This window comes from Puma concolor, chromosome C1, assembly GCF_028749965.1.
Source record: "Puma concolor isolate L17-30 chromosome C1, mPumCon1.1.hap2, whole genome shotgun sequence".
NCBI classification, from domain to species: Eukaryota; Metazoa; Chordata; class Mammalia; order Carnivora; family Felidae; genus Puma; species Puma concolor.
Window position 1 is genome coordinate 192,215,067 of NC_141674.1, and position 24,643 is coordinate 192,239,709.

At 38.4% G+C, this 24,643-nt stretch overlaps 1 protein-coding gene across 5 annotated transcripts in view; it reads left to right on the forward strand.

Annotated features, from left to right (window-relative positions):
* PARD3B (par-3 family cell polarity regulator beta) overlaps positions 1-24,643 on the forward strand; it is a 1,009,985-nt gene that overhangs the window by 523,209 nt on the left and 462,133 nt on the right. For 4 of the 5 annotated variants that reach the window (XM_086719408.1, XM_025934777.2, XM_086719410.1 and 1 more), the window contains exon 5: positions 18,274-18,362. The exons of the other annotated variant lie outside the window; for it this stretch is intronic. In XM_086719408.1, the coding sequence (XP_086575534.1) occupies positions 18,274-18,362 (89 nt within the window). The remainder of the gene's footprint in view (positions 1-18,273; positions 18,363-24,643) is intronic. 5 annotated transcript variants of the gene reach the window in all.

Consider the following 24,643-nt stretch of genomic DNA (forward strand, 5'->3'; position numbering starts at 1 on the left):
CGCAGGCACACACACACACACACACACACACAACCCCCTGTTCCTCCATTGATTAAACCTGTCATCCTTCTTTGTCCATCATATAATGTATTTTCCATAAATTAGCTGCTTCATTTCTTCTTTTTATGCTAATCAAATTACAGTGGTCTTGAGTCTGAAGTGGGGCATGGGACTTGGCGTTTTATAATACCAGCAGCCCTGTAGTCAGCTTTTTAAAAAAGGCATCAACCATGGCAATTTGATCTGTAAATTTTCTCATCTTTTTTCTTAATGTCTTTAGTATCATGGGCAAAAATGGTCCTATTTTAGCAGGTCCTCTACACTTCATAAAACATCTTTTTGTAATGAGATTCTTTAAGTAATGCAAGAAATAAAGTTAAGAATTTGTTGAAATGTTATTGCTTTATCCTAAAGTAGGTGTAAAATTAAAATTTTATGTAAAGTGGTGGTTTGAAAAGGCATCAGTCTGGAAGGAATGTCACTGATCTCATCAGTTTTAATGTTAATATGTCAGATGGTAAAATAATATCCTATATAGTAACATCAAAAACAAAAACTCTACCAAGCGTAAAGTGATGCTGATCACAGTAGCTCTTCAAGGTAATTACGGGCAGAATGGGTATGGTATCGTTCCACATGGATATCATGTGTTGACTTGAAGCCATACCTAAGAAATTCTTAAATCATGGCTTCAAATATGACAGTGGTATTATAGGATACAGTAATGTTGGACCAACTGTTCTGGTCCAATGCAGTTATATATTGAGAGAGATTTTTGTTTAGAGACATCCAAATGAATACATCTCTAAGAGATAGATAAATGTCATCAGGCTTTAAAGAGCTTAAACTGTAAACCAAATGACTACCAAGATTTTTCATGGAGGTTCTAACTCTTGGGTACTCGCCAGTTTTTCCAATAACAGACCCACACACTGAGAAGTCATTGTTGGCTCCCTAATGGAACCTGAGGATAATAATGCAAACGTACTCAGTGATGCAGTTGACAATTGTACAGTCAGTTCCTTTGGAGGGAAGGATTAAATGTTGACAGACTTTGGGCTTAAGTGAGAAAACCAATTAAAATAAAACAAGAAGAGTAGATTCATGAGCAGGTTGAGGATTGAATTATTCAGATGGACATGAAAAGAATAAGTAGATTGATATATTGCTGTGTAAAATAAGGTGGAATGTGATATCCTGGATTGGGGAAATGACTAAATTGTTTTGAAAAATAATGGGAAAAAAGCCAACCATTTTTTTAATATTTATTTTTGAGAGAGTATAAGCAGGGGAGGAGCAGAGAGAGAGGGAGACAGAATCAGAAGCAGGCTCCAGGCTCCAAAAAAAGCCAACCATTTTTGCTTTTTGGACCCATAACCACAAGAATATGGGAGAACTATTATCAGGGAGGAAAAATTTCCTCTACCTTCCAAGATTCTTCTAGATGGACTAAGAATCAAATTGACAAGAATGGGTTAAAAGGAGAAAATCTTAATAGTGTACATACAGAGATTCCACACAGATAGGGAAATTCTAAAGACACTGAGGCAACAGGATGCTTATATGACCTAAGGAGAAGTAGGAGTCTGAGAATACAAAGGGGAGAAAGACCATTCATTAGCAGGAAGGTAAAAGATGTTTGGAAAATAAAGGTTACCTTATGATGTAGATAAATTTCTTAGGTAAAGAGGAATCTCTATTAATAGCTCTCTTCCTGGTACAAGCAGACAGTTGAAGGGGAAGTACAGAGCTTTCTGCTGGGTTTTGATTGCTTTTAACTCAAAATAATGTTCATGCCAAAGTGACCCATCTTGGGGCAGCCTGCCCTTCATCCCTTTTTAGTTAAAAAATTGACCCAAGTTTCACTCTTTAAACGTCTGACAGTAGACTGCAGTAGAGTGGGACAAATTCACATCATAGTAATCAAAATGGTTACTGACTCATTTTTTTTCCTTTCTACTCCTTTTTTTTTTTTTTTTTTTTTTTTTTTTTTAACGTGCCTCCTGGTCTCACCTTCTTTGTGGTGGAGAGGAGGACAAATCTTTGTCCCTCTGTTCTTCTGGATTCAGTGGCGGGGGCCCAAGAATCAAATTGATAAAAGACATAAAAGAAAAAAAACAGTCTTAGTTATGTACATACACATGCACCAGCAGGAGTTCACAAAACTGTGTCTCAAGGCTCACCAGATGGGTGAGGCTAATATATTATTTTGGGCTAAATAAATGAAAAGGGATTTGGGAATTCTGAGCTTGGGAAGCAAGCTTTGGGAAGTTAAGGAGAGGAAATGTATGTAGTAAATAAGCTGTCTTGTTATGCAAGTAAGAGTCAAGGGATAAGAGTTGTCTATTGGAATTCTATCTTCCTGGTAGGTAGGTATCTTTACAAATGGAAATTTCCTTTACAAAAGAGGAAATTCATACTTTATTTTTAGGCATTGGGGTGCCATAAAGAGTATTTCCCTATATCTGCTGTTCTCAATTGCCTTTAGCTCAAAATAATCCTTTTGCCTTAGTGGAATATATTGGAGGGGCATATTCTGGTACCCTTTAGTGTCAATAATACAGATTTATATGAATAACTTCTGACTTTATAGCGCAGAGTATATAGAGTGGTGCAAAACTTATGACCTCTCTTCTCTACAAGCTCCATATCTTTGTGCCCAGCCATAAAGCCATGCACATGAACATATCTGACCGTGTGACTGGGGAGAACAAGAAAAACACAAACAGATTACATACCGTGATTCTCTTCATTGTCCATGGCACTTCAGCCTACTGTCCCAGCCACCAAATCATTGTATGTTTCTCTTTCTGGTGAGATGGCAAATCTGAACCTGAAATCTCATCAATTCTCCATTTACTGGAGCAGAGGGTAAGACTGAGTTCATTATTTTGGTCATAGTCTTTTTCACCCAGTGAATATCTTAGCCATTACCCTTTCTGTATGCGTGCATTTCAGTCTTTAAGGATGAGTAAAAATTAAGCTCTTTCTTTATTGTCATATTTTTTATTTGGTTACTTCTTAAAAGAAGGTCACCCACAGAAAGTTAACCAATATATTTGATTTTATAGGCCTATTATTTTTGTTTCCTGTTGTCATTCTCTTCTGAAGAGCCCTTAAATGTAATTTTAATCTGCTGTGATTGCCTCACAAGTGAAGAGGTCATTTGCTGTATTTTGTAGAGGCACATCACCTGAGTGCCCTCAGCTACAGTAGAAGTATTTCCCTTGTAATAAGTAGAGAAGAGAGGGGTTTACATCACCACTCCGTTTAAAAACCCTTATCTGTCAGGAAGCATGCACTTTTCTATGCAACCCTGGGAGTTCATTAAAAGTGTGAGATTGCGTCACTGATTAGACATGGCTGAGGGCTGGGGTGATGGTGTTGTGGCAGCAACCTTAACAGAAATTGAATAAAAAGAAAATCTCTATTTTGTTCAGGCCAGGGGAAGCTTTGATCAGAAAGCTTGCTTCTTTTTCATATGGGACTCATTGAGTAAGTAGTGATCTGGCAGATTTGGAAAATAGCCACTTGATTTTTTTAAACCATTCATTTCTATTATATTCGTCATTTATTAAAAATATAGTTCAGGAAACACTCAAATATTTGTAAGTCTTAATAAATCAGCATTTTGCTGAGTGACTAGAAAGATATAGTTTCTTTTTTGTTTGTTATTTCTATATGCAATTATGAAAAAGCGCATTGGCCCACTATTCTTTGGGAGGATGGGCAGAAGTGGAGTCTGGTGTGCAGACAGCAGGATGGGTGAATTGGTTTGCTCTCTGACTTATTTGTTCTATAAATATGAGTGTCCACTGTCCACTGACGGAACTCAAGCAGGGAATCTAATGTAGACTGGCATGGCTTGCTTCCAACTTCACAAAGTCAAAGCCATGGGAACTTTCATGAGAATTTCAGATGACATTGATCCAACAACTTTTACTAAGAGTAAGTACTTGTGTTCTTGAAGCCTGGTGAATGTAGAGGCGAGAGAAATGGCACTGATGTACGTGCTATGTGGAATATTGGCCCCGTGATTCTGGAAGTTCACCATAAGGCTGGATTGTGGCTCTTAAGTAAGAGGAATCAGAAACTCTAAATAGTCTGCGAGTTTCATCCTCTGCCAGTTTAAATTGCTTAAATTTCTTGTCCCATGGAATCGCCCTACTAGGTATGCCCATTTGGTGGATTTGGATGGGATTCAAAGATTTGGATTAAATCATCATTGTCTAATAGAAGCAGTTCTAAATGTGAGTTAAGAAATCTGTAGAGTATACCTTTGCCACAAATTTCTAGTAACGGCTTGGGGGCAGTGATTGGAAGAGATTTAAGTAGTAGAGGGCGAAATTTGTCAATCTCAGAATAGCCAACAAATGGAGCAGCCGTCAAGAACATCGAAGCTTTAGTACTCACAGATTTAACATTTGAAATCTCATATATACTGCATGTAAGCCAAGGTCCAGAGCATGTAATAATTTGTAATTTTGCAATGGCACGATGTGAGTCACTCACACTGGGAAGTCCATGTGCAGGAATCACTTAGCTTGTCAAGGAGGCTTCACAAAAGATTGCATTTGCTGGCAGATTTGGAAGGGATGTTTGTACTGTGCATCTCCCCTCCCTGGAGATTCTTGGGAAGGTAGATGAGCAGTGTGATCAGTGGGATACCCTCCCAAATCCACTCTGGCCTTTTATCTATAGCAGCTGCCACCTGCCCTATTCAGATATTGTCCCCTGTAACAATCACTATATAAGGATATGTCTGTGAAAACATTTATTATTTCTGTACTACAAATCTCTTATGATTCTGTCAAAAATATGGGCTTAGATGAGCAGGTAAATATCAGATCTTAACCTTCAGATCAATGTCAAGATTGGGGAGTTTTGAAAGCCCTGAAGTTTTATGCACAATTCTGTGCATGTATGCATATGTGTGTCTGAGCTGGGAGATGAACCGTTACTGTCAGTTTTGCAGGTGAGATTATGATCCAAAAAAAAAAAAACAAAAAACAAAAAACAAAACAAAACCAAAGCAAACAAACCAAAAACCCAAAAACTAAAACTGCTTCTGATAATGATTAATTTCTGTTAGTCTATTTGCTTATACCAGCTGGGGTTGAGGTTGGAAAAAGAATAGCACTACAGTTGGGATCTGATTGGTGCTTAGTTGAGTTGAATTTTAGAGCACACAGAAGTAATTATTAGTGAGGCCAGTTGCTACTATCTTCTCTCTAGCTGCCTTGCTTCTTTCTCTGTAAAAGCTCATTAAGGTGAGAGGTATATATGATTTTATTCCTAGTACCTAGCACAGTGGGTGGCACAATGGACCCACAATAAGTGTGTGTGGACTGAATGAATCCTGTTTTGCTCATGGGGTGCTGGCCCTGGCTAAGTTATCATTTAATATGTTTTGATTCATAAGACATCACACTGGTGAGTCATAAGGACTTAGCTTCGCCCCACCCTTGGCTTCCTATGTTTGATTTTGCTTTTGGTCATAGTTTCTGAAACAGAAACAAGATGTTACAGGGTGAAGTGAAGGTCTAAGAGCCCTGGGGAAGTGGAAATCAACCAGGATGAGAATGAGAGAAGGCATGGGGGATGTAGATGAGTAAATTAATTAAAATAATGGGACAGGAGGAAACGCTGGAGGACCAATGTGGAGACTGATAGGTGAAGGCAATGATAAGGGAATGGCAAGGAAGGATGCCACAGGTTCCAAAAAAGAGGACAAAGAATCTCAGTCTAGAAGCAGCTCTGGGATGGGGGTTGGGAGCATGAAGAAAACAGACATGTCCTACTTCAGAGGGTTGCTGAGGAAGTGGTTTCAGTTGGGAAAGTCAGTTTTCATTGAAATCTAGGTGGGAGAGGAGATATTTGCTGAAATTCTTGAGCTTGTGATGGAGCTTCAGGGAATTCTTGGAAAAAATGGAGGAGAAGGAGGGTTTGGAGGCATTTAGGAAGTGATATACCATTGAAGGATAAGGAGGTGCCCAAGGAGGGAAAAACAGTGAAGAAGAGAATTGAACCAAGAGGTTGTTTCACCTTGACCTATGTTCGTATCTAAAGAAATGAGACAGCTGGAAGAAGAGGGGAACATGGAGTAAAAGTTACAAAGCAGCTTTGCTTCAGTAATGGGGCCTCGCTTACGGACCTGCCTCGGTGGAAGGTCCCCACCATGATCAGCACTCTCCGGTCTAGAGGCTCAGGGTATGGAGGTTTCAGCATGGTGGTGTTTCTTTCCCAGCCGGCAAGAACCTGGCAAACTCCAGCTTCCAGCGACCATGGAACTTAGGTGGTTTTAAATATTGGCTTAAAATCATTTTATAAATAATGGAAGTCATTTTAAATTACATTATAATAAATAAAATATAAAAGCATATATAAAGAAACATAACCAGCCAGGTACAAATCGGTGCATTATTTTACTTCAATTATTTCAATCCATAAATAAAGATTAGCTTTCAATTCTACTTTAAATTCTCTTGCCAGAGATGCCTCTGGCAATAGTTCCAGCTAGTTTGCAGCTTTGAACGCAAAGACAGTGTCATATTCATCTTTGAATCCCCCCCATAGAGTCTAGTGTAATACTCTGTGTGCTGTAGAGAGTTCACAAATGTTGAAATATATATATATTTTTTCTTTTTTTATCCAATGTTACCTAAGAGACTTTAAGGGAAAGCATTTCAAGGGAAAAGATTTCTTTATCTAGTTACATGTCTAAAGTGAAATATTCATCATATTTCAGGGCTGTGCTAGGTGATAGGTATACAAGATGGAAAAGACACATTCCCCACCTTGAGGATGTGAGAACCAAGCAAGAGAGACCCGCGAAGGAAGCCCTGCCTACCCTGAAATGAATATAGAACTTTTGTGTGGCATGAAAGTGGCCTGAGGAGCAGGACTGAATCTACGCAGAGAGCTCAAGGAGAGAGTGCTTGTTTTGTTAATGGGCATTAGAGGAGCGATAGAGATTTGCTAGACAAGCAGTGGTGTTCCTCATGGCTGGTGTGTCTAGATATTTGTTGCGCATCCACTCTGTGCCAAGCATTGTTCTGGGCTTGGGGTTATACAAGTGAACAAGACCACTGCTTTCATGGAGCATACATTTTAGCTATTGACAGCTCGACCAATGAGATCTTCTTCCTGGGGCACAGCTTCCCCTTATACCACAAGCACTGTATTGTTTTAAATAGAGAACATTTGTTTTTGAACAGAAATGCACGACAGCTTCCTCACGTGATCAGAATACATGACCTAGTCTAGGTATAGCTAGTTATGCTGAATCTCCCCAGTTGTCTATTGTATCTCTGTATCTAAAGAAAAAAGCAAAGAACACGACACAACACAGAAGCATGGATTTTGCTGACTGCCACCCTTGGCTACAGCTGTTCTTTGCAGTTCAGACCTCTGCACTTTCTTTAAAGCTGTTTCCACATGCTGTTAACACCCAAGACAGCACAGCTGGCTCTGCCTTACCTACTTCTTTTCTGTGTGCCGTACTTTCGCTCCTCCTGCTGTTCTCCTTTCTGCACATATGTCATGGCCAAGATTGCTTCAAGTGCCCCTTACATTGTCTGAGAAGCTTCTTCCCCAATGTTTATTTTCAGTTGGTCTTCCAACATAAGCTAGTGAGATAGCTTTTTTTAAAACCAGAGGCTTCCAATAAAGGTGTCATGAAATAAGATGCAGGCATGACAAGATGAACGGCAAAACGATTGTGTGGAAAGATATATGGAGGTCATAGGAGAGGAGCAGGTGCCTGTGGAGGGGGAGGAGAGTTTAGGGCTGGATGAGAAGAAAGTAAAATGCCTACAGGATGGAGGCCATAAGGAGTGTTTTGGGGGTGCCTGGTTGGCTCAGACTCGTAAGCATCTGACTGGCTCAGGTCATGATCTCGGGGTTTGTGAGCTTGAGCCCTACATCAGGCTGTCTTTTGTCAGCACAGCCTGCTTTGGATCCTCTGTCTCCTCTCCCTGCTCCTTCCCTGCTCGCACACCCATTTTCTCTCAAAAATAAATAATCATTAAGAAAAAGAAAGACTTTTTATACGTCCTTGAACATGAATGAAGATGGGTTGTAAACTTGGTACCCCATCTGATAATTATGAAGGGTTTTTCAACACTTTTGACTTTCTTTTAAAAATATTTTTGAAAGTTACCACTCAGCTAATCACACACATAATTCCTTGTGCTATTTTTTTTTTCCTTGCTGAAACAAGTCTTTATGGACTTAGTCTATGGATTCAAAATATCCTGTATCCCATTTTCATAGCGAAGATTTTCATAGTGAAGCCCAGCAGGGAAGTGTGCCTGTGCAAGCAAGAGCAAAATGCACATGGAAATGAAAATTATTCTTTTAATAACGTGTCCTTTTATCTTTACCCTCTCCCAACCAAACCTGGAATTTGTATAGCTTTGCCTAAAAGCACATTGTACGTTTACCTGAGTCATACCTGATTGAAATATATTTAAGCCAGCAAAATGAAAACAATTAAGGTGGGATTTTTTCTTTTGTAATTGCTGAATTATCCCAACTTCCTTAAGTCTTTTTATATTTGCCAGCTTTGGGTGATGGTTTGTAGACACACATGAGGCCCCAAAGGCATCAAACTGTCCACTTTGACAGTTCTGTATTCTAAATATTTGAGAAGATGGTACAGTTTAAATGGATTAAATGGGAGAGAAGCAGATGTTCACAGCACCTTTGAGTGTATGTTTTACGGTGGGAGCGTGATCTCAAGCAGACCCTTATGGGAGAGCATGCTGTGTTGTTCAGTATTGACACCCTTTCAGTCCCATACAGCATTATCTTCTACCTCAGCATTAAGCTCAAGTGGTTTTGCAGTGGTTAATAATATAGAAAACTAGGGAAAATTAGCTCTAACTTGGGTGGGGGCAATAATCTAATTATAAACCAAAGGGGATCATGTTATAAATACGTTTGTGGGGCACCTGGGTGGCTCAGTCGGTTGAGTGTCCGACTTCGACTCAGGTCACGATCTTGCGGTCCATGAGTTCGAGCCCTGCATCAGGCTCTGGGCTGATGGCTCGGAGCCTGGAGCCTGCTTGCGATTTTGTGTCTCCCTCTCTCTCTGCCCCTCCCCCGTTCATGCTCTGTCTCTCTCTGTCTCAAAAATAAATAAACGTTAAAAAAAATTTTTTTTAAATAAGTACATTTGTGTCAGTGTTGTATTGGAAAAAAATACATGTATTTTCCACATTTCATTTCAGCACTTTGTGAAATGTGTTGGGTGTAAGAACAATGGATATTAAAATAGCGGTTGCAGAATCTCCTTGTTGAATTTCTGAACTTCTGCATTTCTAAAGATTTTAAAGCAGCCTTTCATTGAATATGTTTGCTTGGGACACAGCCATGCATTGGTGTTGGCCTTCTGTGGAAAGATCAGAGCAGGTGACATGCTGATCCTGACATCAATGGTGGTTATCATTTAATACCTCGATGAGATTGGTCAGTATGTCTATTCTACCCAGATCCCACAAATAAGACAGATCCCCCCGCTCTTTAAATTCATACTGGATTTTGACTGCCTGATATCAAGTGTATCAGGCCTTTATCAAGGCCACTTTATAAATTCCTACCAGAATCACACAAGCAAAAATTACCAACAGCCCCAGCAGGTAAAATGTATAAAGGGTATACATTTAAAAAAAAAAAAAAAACTATTAAAAAAATTCCATTTGTCTTCTGAAACCTCAGTCTGAATACTGGGAAATCGTAACAATGAATTCTAACTGTGCTAATTATTAACAATGAGAAGGAAAGGAAATATCCAAGAAAAGAGCATAGAATATAAGATAATGAGGTAGAGAGGGGAGGGTTTATTTCAAGTATGCTTCACCTCATGCCATACAATTGTTCCTCAAAAGTTATTTAGAATCAGTATGTTAAGAAAGTATAAAATTATATATTTCTATGAGAATTTGCTTCTCAGGAGAAGCTTTCCAAGAAACCAATTGTTCTAATGAATAATCACTCTTAATTGATCTCTTGGAGAATTTTTATATTTCTTCAGTGGGGGCTTACCTGCCTTACTCTGTAGCGTACCTTCACTAAGCACTGGGACATTTTATATCTGGAATGGAAATAGAAATCTTGTCTTCATTTTATAGATAATGAATTTGAGGTCCAAGAGATTAGGTGTCCGGTCACTAGGCAAAGCACTGCGAGAGCTTGTATTGGGAACTTTCTCCTTTGTCTGAGAGCTGAGCTTAATTTTACTACTATGCATTGGTTTAAAATGTATTTTTGTTAAACCTGTGCAAACTACGCAACAGCTCTTGGACACGAACCAGATGAAGACAAGGTATGGCCACCTCTGTGTCGTCACTGGGATTTAACCTGGGAAGCATGTCATTTCCAACTGTGCAGTCTCTGGGAGACAGTCCACTGGAAGACGGCTGGCTTTTAGTGTATTTTCCGAAGTCCAGAATCATTTAAATCCCATCCAGTCTTATCCCGTATCCATTCAGGTAACTTACTTGTGCCTTAGCAGTGTGTGTGTATGAGTGCACAACCACCTCATAGGCAAGGTTTGGGAACTAATAATTTATGATCTAATTAATTGTATTCCTCCAAAATAACTTTTTATCTACAAGCAATGGAATTAGTAGAGCTCAATCTTCAGAATAATGAAACACTTGATAGTTTTTCATGTAAATAATGTATTTTAATGTTTTGTGATAGGATGCTGTTTCTTCATTCTATTTGCATAAAATCTGTAACTAAGAGACGTTACAATGTAAATATGTTAACACGCCTACACACGGACCTAAATTTTAGGAGACATGGATCCTAAGTTTCACTGTGGACAAGACCTTAATCTTTTTGGTTTGGGCTATGTCCATGTGTAAAATTAAAATAGGACTTCCAAGAATTTATTTAGGATTATCAAGAATATGGAGCTAGCTTTATATGACATATTTCGAGATGTTTGAAAAAAGATAAAATATATCCAAGACATTATTAGAGTTTTTGTTAATGTCATTGAAAGAAAAAAAGATCCATAAAAATAATGTCAGCATTCATAGGTCAGCAGCTATTTCCTATGATACACAGAAAAAAGACTGAACTGAAAATCAAGAATCCTAGATTCTGGCTTTGTCATTTTCACACTAAACTGGGTCTCAGTTTCCTTACCTATAACATGAATGGACTAGACTGGCTCATCAGCACCAGTCTTTCCAGTGCTTAATTAATATCATCAAGGATTTCTGAAGATCTGCACTAGTCGCTATATGGCAGTGTTTCTCAAAGTGTGTTTCCTTGACTAGAAGCATCAGGAACTTGTTAGAAATGCAGACTCACAGGGCTTACCCTAACGTACGACATCAGAACCTCAGATGGGCCCCAATAATCTGTTTTCACAAGGCTCCTGGTGATTCTAATGCATGCCAAAGTTTGAGGATCACTGTTAAAAATAAAATAAATTGTTCTCATTCTTAGGAAACTTGAAACAGCATTTTCAACATCTCTGATTTGAAATTCTTGCCAATTTCTAGACATATGGATATAGAATCTAATATATAATACATGTAAATAAAAATATGAAAAAATGCATATAAAGTCAATTATGGGCATGGTGAAATTGCTAGAAGTGAAACAGTTTGAGGTAGTATCTGTGCAGCCAACTGAGAGATTTCCCAAGGTGAGGCATTGCCCAAGGCATGAAGAGTATATATTAGGTCAGGCTTGAATAACAGCACTTGACTACCAAAATGCATGATCATTTCATATGTGTGCTTCTCATATACAACTTGTTTTTACTTAGCAGAGATATTCTTGTTCTAAAATGTAAAAACAAATATTCTGAAATTATGCCCAGAATTTTAATTTTACCATTTACATTATGTTTATGTATGAGCATCAGGCACGTAACCTGACGTTCAAATCTTCTCTGTATAATTTTTCTATTACTCTCATTCTACAATTCGTGTGCGATTTCAAAAGAAACTTACAGTTGGCTTTTGGGAATGCAAATATTGTTATAATATGCACCTGAGCTTTGAAACATAACTCAGTTGCAGTTAAAATTTTGTGGGCAAGTGGTTTCAAATGTGGCGAAGGTGCATTGAGCGGGGGGAAGACATCAAGGCTGTGTATTTTCACCTATATGTCAAAGGCATCTGTCGATAACGGCACATCTATTTTCGTTCTCAGCTGAGACATGAAAAACTGAGCTGTAAAACTGTTTTTAGTATTGTTGTAGAGCTGTGGTCAGCCAGGGAAAAGCAATGAGAATTTGGGTAGCGTTTTCTTCCCGAAAAGTTTTACCAAGGGTGTTCAGTCTATTTGGGGATGTATAACTTCATGAGGCTCCATCCCGAAAACATTCTCCTGCATGAAATCGGTGACTTCTGCCAACTGAGATATGAAATGATAGCCTGGTGCCAACACCACGCTTGCCCTGGGGAGGGGGACCCTGCCCGGTGCTGGGCCCCCCTTTCATGCAGCCTGTGAGCCCTTGCAGTTGTTAGCGTAGTGCTAACTAAATGTAAACACCTTTACTTTCCAGCTGCTGCTAATTGGTTTGGGAATATTTATGTAAGTGTTGATTTTAAGGCTAAAAATAGTGCAGTGATGTTTAAATCCAACTCATTCTGGCTGTCAGAAATGCTCCCGTGATCCTGAAAGTGCTGCTAAAAATGTTCACTTTTTACAAATTGTAGTAATTAAACTTGTCTGTTGTGAGAGCCACATAGGATATGTTCCCTGCTCTGATCAAAGGAGATAAAGGACAAGCTTCTTTCAAGGCCTCTGCCTGGTCAGCCAGACACAACCTCCTGCCGAACTTTATTAGAGAGCAAAGAAGTGTAATGTGGGCAAAAGGAGGAGACGAAAACAATTTTGAAGTTGCTTTCTACCCTTGTATTCTATGCAGCGGAGCACATCTCTCTCTTTTAAGTTAACATTAAGAAAATAATTTTATTAACAAAATTAAGTATAGAGCTTCTCAAACCATTGACTATTTCTAGAGGCAAGTTTGGGGATTTGAAATCACATAATTAATATTTCTCAAGTCTAAAGTTAAATCTAGTGGCTCTTCCGCACCAGGTGTTTATACCCCTCACTCTTCATAATCAGACTATTTTTGCCCCTTTACTTCCCAATTTAAAAGTCAGATTCTACCGATTTTTCTCCAAGTTATTTAAATAAGCTATGAGGGGAAAAAAATTCATTTTTAGATATGTGTGATTTCGTGACTTCTCACCATGCAGTTTAGTGAAGGAAAAGCCCCAGCGCTCTTAAATTATCGCCTGTCAGACATTTTGCAATTTCTGGAAGAAGGTGATCTTTTGGACCCTGTCAAAAAGTAAGCTGCTGTTGTCTGTAAGTCTTGAAGCACTGCATGACTACACTGTTGTTGAAGTCAATTCGGAATTGGCTTTGTGTCCTTGCAGGAAGCCCCGAGCCTCTGTCCGCCTGCCCCATCTCTAGAGAATATCAAAGCATTCTGTTATTGCAGTATATAGAAATGATTTTGGCAAGTGACAAACACTGCCCGTTAGTGAGACGATAAACTATAGTAACTGTCCTTTTTTGATAGCTGTGGAAAAGCAAAAAGTTTTTGATGCTACTTTTAAAATAGAACTCTTGTCTTAGACATAGAAGTCTGTGAACGTGTGTGTGTGCCTTTTTAAGGCTGTAGTTATTGACACGATTGCTGTAAAACCACAGTCAGTTCAGAATTACCCTTGAGCAGGTTATCACATTGCAGTTGGCCCAATATTGCTTTCAGATTCTAATTGACATTTCCAGATACTCAGAGCATTAAGTATGTTGTTGACATAAATAGAACCTTTACTTACCATCTAACTAGAACTAGAAAAAAAAAAAAGGTATTTTAACTTGTAGCATGTTGATTTGAACCAGAAAGTGTGTTATTTTCTTACCTTAGCAAGGGATAAATAAGAAAATTTCACCTGAAATAGAGAACAAAGAGGCAAAGATAGTTAAAATTTTATAACATATATCCCAATTTTTTCTTTGACATTCCAAAGCTATATATCTATGAAGAATTACAGAGCCAAAGAGAATATTTATTTTTGTTAATAGCCACTGTTAACCATTCATGGATGAAAAGCCTTTATTTATCTTAAGATGCTAATACTCTCTAAATTGATCTACAGATTCAATGTGATTCTTCCCAAAATCTAGCTAGCTTTTTTTTTTCTTGCAGAACTTGATGTTCTGAATCTAAAATTTGTATGAATATGCATGGGACTCGGAATAGCCAAAACAAAGTTGGAAAAGAACAAATATGGAGGACTCCCACTTCCTGATTTCAAAACTTCGTATACAACAAGTAATCAAGACTGTAACACAAGTATAGATCAATGGAATATGACTGAGAGTACAGAAATGAACCCTTTTACAGTTTTGCTCAGTTGGGTTCTGATAAGGATGTTAAGACAACTCAATGGGGAAAGAATAGTGTTTTGAACCGATGGTTCAGTCACAGCTAAATATGCAAGGACTGAGGTTGGATCCCTACCTCGCACTGTGTACAGAAATTAACTCAAAATAGTTATATGCCCAAATACAACAGCTAACTTTATAAAACTTTAGAAGAGGGTCTCCTGGGTGGCTCATTTAGTTAAGCGTCTAACTCTTGATTTTGGCTCAGGTCATGATCTCACAGTTCGTAAGATCCAGCCCCGCATTGGACTCTGCTCTGACTCTGTGGAACCTGCTTAAGACTGTCTCTCTGATCCTCCCTACACACGTGTGTGCTCACTCTCTCCCCCTCTCTCTCTCCCTCTCAAAAATAAACAAACATTAAAAAAAAAAAAAACTCTTAGAAGAATATATAGGAGTGAATCTTTGTGACCTTGTAGCAGGCAATGTTTCTTTGATACAACGCCAAAAAGCACTAGCGACAATAGGAAAAAAGAAAAGATAACTTGAACTTCATTAAAATTAAAAACTTTTGTGCTTCAAAGGGCACATTGAGAAATTTCAAGAAATGTCTCCCACAGAATGGGAAGAAATATCGGCAAATCATGTATCTAAGGAATCTGTGTACAGAATATTTAAAGAGCGCTTAAAATTCAGTAATAAAAGGATAAATATTTAGATATTTCTTCAAAGAAAAGGTACAGATGTCCAATAATCACATGGGAAGATGCTCAGCATCATTGGTCATTATACACAAATGCAAATCATTAGCCCTTGGGGACGTGCAAAATAAAAACCACACACACTATGATAGCTCAAATTTAAGGAAGAAAAATAAAAAGTGCAAAAAGGCGAGGACTGAGAGAAATTGGAATCCTCATCTATTGCCAATAGGGATGTAAAATTGTGCAACACTTTGGAAATAGTATAGCAGTTCCTCAAAATGTTTAACAGAGTTACCATATGACTCGGGAATTCTACCCCTACGTATATATCAAAGAGAAATGAAAACACATATGCACACAAGAACTTGTGGTTCTTAGCCACATTATTTCACAAGTGAACATTATTTCAAATGTTCATAGCAAAATTATTTATAATCAAAAAAAGTGGAAATAACCCAAATGCCCATCGAGTGATGAATGGGTAAACAAAACGTGGTGTATTGATACAATGGAATATTATTTAGCCATAAAATGCAGTGAAATATTGACACATGCTATAATATGAATGAACTTTGAGAACCTCATACTCAGTGATAAAAGCCACGTATCTTATGATTCTGTCTGTATAAAATGTTCATAAGACATAAATTCTTAGAGACAGAAATTAAATTAATGATTTCCAGGAGTGGGGGTAGGCAGAATGAGGAGTGATGGCTCATGGGTATGCAGTTTCTCTTTGGGGTTTTGAAATTGTTTTAAAATTAGACAGTGGTGATGATTGCAAAATTCTGTGGATAAGCTAAAATAGACTGTACTTTTTAAAAGGGTTAATTTAATAACCCTTAAATAAATACACTTTAACCTTTAAATAAATTAAATAACCTTTAATAAAAGGGTTATGTGAATTATATCATAATGTGCCTCCTATAAGAAAAAAAATAGTAGGTCTTAAAGCCCCAGTGAAGCCTCTCAGTGCTTGAGGCTGCATTCCTGTTGACATCTTAAAATGTTGCAACCTCATGAGCGATTCTGCCCCAGAACTCCCCTATCGAAGCCACTTCTAAATAGTTGATTTCCAGAAACTATGAGAGAGAATTGTTGTTGTTGTTGTTTTTAATCCATTTAATTTGGGAGTAATTTATTACACAGCATTTGGAAACTAACACAATGCCATTCTACCTCATGCGTTCGTTAACATTCACTAAATGAGCTCTGTGTGTTGTGTACTTGGCAGAGGACTAGACGTGTCCTTACCCTTCATAGCACTTCATCTTGTGTAAGAGGGTCAGGTAGGAAAGTATGGTTTTGACAAATGCAGCCATCAAGTGTTCTGACATGTGCAGTAGTCTCAAGTTCAAATATTTTGTTAAATTGTCTACATAAGTATTTTTGTAACCTGCCCAGCCCCTGTCTCTTTTCTCTGTAAGCATCTCTCAAGCCCTTCATAATAATATGAATGTTTGAAAGCTTTCAAAGACATTCATCCTTTAAGATTTGGTGCCCTAAACTAAAAAGTGTGCTTTAGCCTTTTAGATTTTCTTCCCTTTCTTTATCCCTGTGGAAAAGAGAAAACAAATTAAAAGAAAGAAAAAGAAAAATCTAGTGTAGACCAAGTCCTCCACAAAACCCGCAAGCCAATGTGAGATGTTGCTACTCAGTCTAAAAGTGAAATACAGGGGCGCCTGGGTGGCTCAGTCGGTTAAGCATCCAACTTCAGCTCAGGTCATGATCTCACAGTCCATGAGTTCAAGCCCCACATCAGGCTCTGTGCTGACAGCTCAGAGCTTGGAGCCTGTTTCGGATTCTGTGTCTCCCTGTCTCTCTGACCCTCCCCCGTTCATGCTCTGTGTCTCTCTGTCTCAAAAATAAATAATGTTAAAAAAAATTAAAAAAAAAAATATGGGGCGCCTGGGTGGCGCAGTCGGTTGGCGTCCGACTTCAGCCAGGTCACGATCTCGCAGTCCGTGAGTTCGAGCCCCGCGTCGGGCTCTGGGCTGATGGCTCAGAGCCTGGAGCCTGTTTCCGATTCTGTGTCTCCCTCTCTCTCTGCCCCTGCCCCGTTCATGCTCTGTCTCTCTCTGTCCCAAAAATAAAATAAAAAAAAAAAAAAAAAAAATTAAAAAAAAATAAAAGTGAAATGCATTTTACTCATTTCACAATGACATGCTGCTTGAGTTGTGGTCCACATCTTGTTTTCTTCAAGATATGAACCTAATTCCTTTATGCCCAACCTCTGACCTGATATATTGTCTTTCCTTGTTGTTGAAATGATGCTGTCAGATCCATGAATGTTCTGTTTACAGGTGTGGTTGTTGACAACGGGTCTTTCTTTCTCCATGTGGTTTGTTGTTTTGGTGAAACCTGAGTCCGTGAAGAACACTGTGACTTTGCTTCTAAAGAGTGGTGTATCTGCAGAACCGCTCTGTTAAAGTACAGCTCAGAAGCCTAACAGAAATCTAATGCCTTCCAAGTGAGATTCTAAATCAACTTGCTTTTTGGAATCCATTCTCCCTATGTGACGGCCAACTCAACTTTGCCACTGTCTTGGAGGACTCTACTTCCCTGACCCTTTTCCCTTTCTGTAGCGGAAGAGTGCTTACCATTTTAGAAACTAAGTGGTTAATTTTAGTTTCTCTCTGCTGAAGATCATTCTCAGAGTGAAAGTCTTATGACAAAATAAGAACTCCGGATTTCTTTTCCTGCCACAGTCCTGTTACACTTTTGACCGAAGTGACCTTTCCAGGCAACTTTTTTTTTTTTCCATGGACTTTGCTTTCTTTATATTTTTAGTGTCACCAGGGGGTGCAGGCAAGTACAGTACATTAAAGCCAATACATCACCACCTGTCAGTGGCACCTTCCCTTTGGTATCCCTTTTCCTTGCTGATGTAAAACACTCAGTCCCAAAAGCTTATGGTTGAGTAGCAGGAAGCTAAATGATGTATTCCACAGCTCTTAACATATTGGCTTGTGTAAATGGCCCGTTTGAGTATTTCAGAAACCAAATGGGAGAGAAAAGAACATTGAAAGCCCTGAAAAGATTAACACCTGTTTCCAGTCTTCAAAGAAATTGGAGCATACTGTATATATCTAGAGAAAAACCATTTGCTACCTCACATTGAGACATTTTATTCAAATTTTCAGTTCTAAATGCATAGCATCCACATGCTCATGGGTTTGTTTGACTACAGGATTCCACACAGAACTTAGAAGATGGAGAAGTTATGAATGGTGTGCAGACAGAACTCCTGGCATCGCTGAAAACCAAGGATGCATTGAGGTATTCTCTTTACGTGAATCAGAGTATTTTAGTTATTTCAGGTTGATGTTTGTTTCTTTCACAATTTGTAGCTGTTGTTTTTTTATTTTATAGGGAAGATGAAGATAAGTAGCATAGTGGAGTGAAACCTTCCCAGTTCTAAAATTAATTAGTCATTCTTTTATTTCCTTTTATGATATGAGAGCCTCCTGACAAACATATAAGAATGAGCCTCCACGTCTTTCAACTCTTCTGCAACCTGGATTTCTTAATTGCTTTTTTCCCCTTTGAACAACTGTTTAAAGTGAATTTTCGGAGTTCATTCTGGTTGAGTGTTTTACAGGGACGTTAGCTCCTTGAATATTAGTTTGCATTGTGTTTTCACCATCTTGCAATATTTTACTCAATGTATGTAAAATGAATCCCGTCTGTCACCCAGGATCTTTCATGTTTTTAATGTAAGTAACTCATTATATGAAGTCCTTTGCTCTCGCACTTAACCCACACTGCCTTTGTTCTGCACTGATTTTTAGTTCTGCCTTCGCTACTGCATGGGTTCGGCTCCCAGTTTCGCTGCTTAACAGTTCTATGAGCTTAGGCGAGTTACTCATCTCCCTTTACCTTACTTTCCAGTCTGTAAACAGAAATAATATTAAAACCTTCTTGAGAGGGTTGGTATGAAGATGAAATGACTTAGTGTACGTAAAACACTTTGAACAGTGCCTGGGCCAGAGTAAGCCCTGGGGGTATTGGCTGCTGTTGGCTACCACTGTTACTGTTACCATTGTCACCATCGTCTCTGTTATGAGGAGGGGGGTGCTGATCATCACCACCACAACCACCATTCTTACCGTCATTTTTTCTAAGTTGCTTCACATTTTGTACCGGGAAAGTAATTCCATGTTCAATAGATTATTGGCTTCAGCGCTCAGAGGTGATGCTTCTGAGGTTGACAGTCATTCAGTTTTTCATGTACTCAACCTATTCTTTTCATTCAGTCCAGTTACTAATAGTTGCCAGGCATTTTACATGGAATTAGCTTTTTAAAAAAAATATGTGATCATCCTTTATCACACTGAAATACTGTGCAGACTTTCCTGAGGCTTACAATTTATAGCCACGTGACATAGTAGTCCTGTTTAGATTATATTTCTTTGATTACTGAGATGCACAACATTAAAATTTTGGTATATGAAATCTCCTGGGCACTGTCTTTTGAGAAGCTTGATAAGATTGTTTTTGGAGGTGGACATAATGAATGTAATACTCTTCTTCTATTTGCCTTTAATTTCATTTTTTTCAATGTTAGCTCTTGGTAAAGTTTGCTAACATCTTGGCTAAATGTTAGGTAGATAGATGCTGTTGAGTGAACAGTTGTTTGATTTATGCCTAGAGGAACAAAGTAGCTAAACTTCCTCCAGGTACAAAGAATTGAGAGGAATAGAGTATAGGAATTAAGAAAAAAAATGTTTAATTAAAATATATGTATGCATATGTATAATTTGATTATCAAAACAGCATTTTTGCAAAAGTCTTATCACATTTAGTAGGCTAATAAATTGCAATTTAGAGCAATTAAGTAACTTCTAGAGACCCAGTCTACCCCCACCACTCTTGTCTCCAAGTTCTTAGACTACAGTGTTACCTGCTATGTACATCTTCCCGTATTCTTTGGTGTTTTATTTCATGGTAAGAAACTTAATGTGGTGAATGCCAGTTTGGAGAAATGAGCTGAAATCAGGGTCAAGTTCAGAAAGTAGAGTAAGTGGAAACTCTCAGCACTTGCTGGCTCTTGGGTAGGATAGAGGGAGAATGAGAGGGATCTTAATAGCATGGAATGCACCGCCAGCAGCTGAAAGCTTGGAGATTATAATTTTAGGAGAGGACATAGGTTCCAGCTGCTATGGGATGATGAAGAAACAAATGAAGAGGAATTAGGAAGTCGCTTTTGGCTGCGTTCCATGGTCAGCATTCTCCTGGGACAAGGAGAACATGATATCCCACAGAGCTTGGCCCAAGGAGAGTACTTTGGCCTCACTTCAATGTAGGTGACATAGAAGCCGGTAAATTATTTCCAGAGTCCATCTCAAAATGTTTTGAACCTATTCCTGTGTTTTAATTCCAAGAGTCACTGCTCAAGCCTTCTTTCCCTTTCAGACTGTTGTAACAACCTACTATCTCTTCTCTTGAATATCAATCTCTCTTTATCTTAATGGATCTCCTATATCACTACTAGATAAAATTTCTTAAAACACAGCATTCGTCAAACCATTCCTTCATTCCTGAACCTTTGGATTTCATTAAATCCTGAGTTTGAACACTGCCTATGTGACTTTGGACTAATTAACCTTTTGATTTTTTTTTTTAATATGGAAAGTGGGTAACATGATCATATAGGTTATTTTGAAGATTAAATGAGATTTAGCACAGGCAGTTGCACTTAGCACAATGTTAAATGAAAGGCTGGATAAATACTAATTGCTACTGCAGTTATGGTTAGCACACATACTACAGTTTATTTTAACTGTCATTCTCCCATATAAAATTGGGAATCCTCCAAGGGATTCCTGACACTTCGTACAGGTCTTGGAACATGATAGCAGCATATTTGTTCACTGAATGGTTAGAACACATTGCTGCATACATCATAAGCATACCTATTAACTGCTCACCCATTACTAACACATTTATTTAAAGAAATTTAACTGTTAGAAGGAGTTCTCCAAATAGTCTTACAATATGTATGTCTTATGAAGCACTACTCAGTTTATCTTGATCTTAACATGATGGAACAAGAGGTTTCTGTTGGGTGTTTGGTTTGTTGGTTTGTTTGTTTTTAATAGCAAGCAATATGTGCAAAAAGCCTTCGCCTCATTTCTAAATTCTACCTCATTCCCGATCTCAACCTATTCCTTGATACATCTCCAAGTTAGCCTCCCCCAGACTTACCTTTTTTTTCCAGGCCTAAAATGGCCATCAGGTTTTATTTTTTTGCCTCTGATATCCATTCATTTGGCAAATTATTGGGAGAGTCTGTGTCAAAAAGAGTAACTACAACAACAACAAACCCTTGAACTATCCCCGGGTGTCCATCCTTTATTCCTGTAATTATCATTCAAACCCTACTACCTCTCAGATTATTGTAGTGATTTACTAGTTCCTGTCTCAAGGACCAATCTCTATCTTGTCTTTCTCTTTTCTAATTGATCCCACATATCATTGCCAGATGAATATTTCTAAACCACAGCATTTATCACACCACTTCTTAGTACCAACACCTTTACTGGCTCCATTTTCTGTAAAACTAAATGTGCTTTTTTTTCAGTGTGAAATTTGACCTATCCCTTTGAGATTTGATCTCAAGCTGATGATTCAACCTTCTCAATACCTCCCCCATCTTTTCCTTCCTTTCTCTTTGCTCACTAGCCTTTTTCTTTTAATATCACAACCAGTCTGTGTGCCCACAAACCATTCTGGTTCACCGTTCCTGCATAGATGGTGTTCTCTCATCTGCGTGCCCTCTCCATCCCCTCACCTACTTTTTCTGATGGAAGAACTTTTTGCCCTTTGTAGTTCCATCTAAAATGTACCTCCTTCAGGAAGATTTTTGTGATCTCGCTTCTCTGCCTGATGTTGTACTGATTTCCTCCGAGCCTCATTGGAAAGTGCCTCTGCTTTGAAACTCACATGCACGTAGTTAAAAATGCCTGCTCTATAGAATACAATAAATTCCAGTTTGAAGCCTGACTCTACCTTGTATAAATGATGTAATGTTGGGCAATTACTTTACCTTTCTAGGTATCAGTTTACTTCTCTGTAAAATGGAACTGGTATGTTTATATATTTGATAGGAGTACATGTTATCATGCCAGAAGGCACTTAGCACATAGTAGCTTATAATCATTGAGAATACACTACAATTACTACTACTATTCCATTGCTTTGTATTATTCTTTATTACCTGTCTTAACCTGCTCCTAGGTTATGAACTCCTCAGACATTGGCCTCTGTGTTTTCCCTGTGGAACATCCTTATTGGAACTACTACTCAGTAAATATATACATTGAATTCAAGTATATTAAATGAATCCCACCACCATCAACAACAAAATACGTGATTTACTCAGTATATTTTCATCAACAAGACATCATGACCAAGCAGACTTCCATGCCACCAACAAACTCTTCTGGGAGGTCTTGCTGTCTTTACTTCATCTCTAATACTGTTCTGTATGGCAGACCTGTGCTTTAGTGCCTAAAGAACACCGGCTAATACCTTCTACCCATTTATTGCCCATCATCTTGTCTATGGCACCAGTCATCATGGAGGAAATGTGTTCCTCCACATTTAAGAATGTGGAGTACTTAAGAATATTTTCAAAGTTGAGGCACCTGGGTGGCTCAGTCGGTTAAGCATCCGACTTGGGCTCAGGTCATGATCCCGCAGTTTGTGAGTTTGAGCCCCAGGTCCATCTGTGCTGGAAGCTTGGAGCCTGGAGCCTGCTTCGGATTCTGTGTCTCCCCCTCTCTCTGCCCCTACCCCGCTCACACTCTGTCTCTCTCTGTCTCTCTCAAAAATAAATAAACATTAAATTTTTTTTTACAGAATATTTCAAAGTCTCACTGAGGGGGCACCTGGGTGGCTCAGGGGGTTAAGTGCCCGATTCTTAATGTCAGCTCAGGTCATGATCTCAGGGTTCATGGGATCAAATATCAGGCTTCATGCTGACAATGCAGGGCCTGCTTGGGATTCTCTCTCTCTGCCCCTCCTCTGCCTGTACACAAGCATTATTCTCTCTCTTTCTTTCTCAAAATAGATAAACTTTAAAAATAAAAGTCTCACTGAAGAAATCAGTTGAGAAAAAAATGGAAAGTTTGAGATAATTTCCTTTTAACCCATAAACTTATTCCCTCAAAAAGTTTTAATAATCATCCTAATAGCTGATACTTATTGAACCTTTTGTATATGCCAGGTACTGTGTATATGATGTATATGTTATGTTCTCTAATTTTTCTTAAACCAACCATTCTATTAGGAATTTATCTTTATTTCCTTATAGTCCAAATGAGGAGACTAATACTTTTGGTCTCAGTTTAAATGATTTACTCAGACATCTGGCTCAAAGCCTCCACTAAGATACACTTTCTGTCTCTACTTTCATAAGTTAGTCATGATTTCCCTCCAAAGCAAGATATCCCCCACTACCTACACTCAGTCCTGTCTCTTCCTGACCCTAAGTGAGTGGCCTGTGACTGAGTTGAATAATCTCAATGTTAAAAATGCTGCCCGTTTGCCTTGTGTGAGGAATTGGACCTGTCTGCAGCTCTTGTATTCTTTCCTCAAGCTTCATGTGTTTCTTCTGGATGGAACAACATAGAGCACTTGCCACCGAGTTCCTGCAAGGTAGCTGCTCATGACAGGCTCACTTTTAACCTCTTATTCTGTACCTTCACCCAGACTTTTGTCCTAACATCTTAGCTAATAACAGGTTCCCAGCAATTACTTGAATCACTGCGGTGGTTGGATCTTAGAACATTTAGCTTGATTAATACTATTGGATTGAATGTTCTGTGACTGTCTTTAGTATGTCTTTAGAAAGTTGCATAAAGTTAGCTGTTTAGATCCGAGCGCAACTTTTAGCTTTCCTCGGTGTAATTTTTTACCCTTTACCCCTGTGTCATTTTGAATCTGTTTTTCACAAGAAGCTGCCAGTTCCTTTTTCTTTCCACTGCTAGAATATCCTCTCCACCTCGTTCTCTAAATTTTCCGTTCTCAATCTGCCTCCAAAACGTAAATTAATGTATACGCTTTCTGCTCGCTGGTCCCTGAACCCTACTCTGTGTTTTGCCTAAACAAATGGCATTAATAGCATATTTCCATGTTGTAGTAAAATCTCACTTTATGAGATTAGAATTCAAATAATTGTGTCTAGCCCTAGTTGCTGTGTTTATCTTTCATGAAAGGTGCATATACAGAGAATGCTGCAGGACTCCAGCAGTTACATATAACACAATAGTTTTGTTCCGCACTTTTAAAATAAATAAAAATATACGGACTCATCTGTCAGGCTTCCTTTTTCAAAAGCTTTTCTTTCCATCTTGGAATAATGGATAGCATTTTATGAAGAGCATGGCAAAACATGGTACGTATAAAACTTATAATGACTTGAAATATTAAATAATATTTAATTCTCTATAACTTCCTGAATATTACAGTCTACAAAACCAAAAGTCTTTTATGCTTTTTTTTTCTGGGATAATATTTTTATGATAGTAGTTTAACATTTGTCACACATCCTTCTT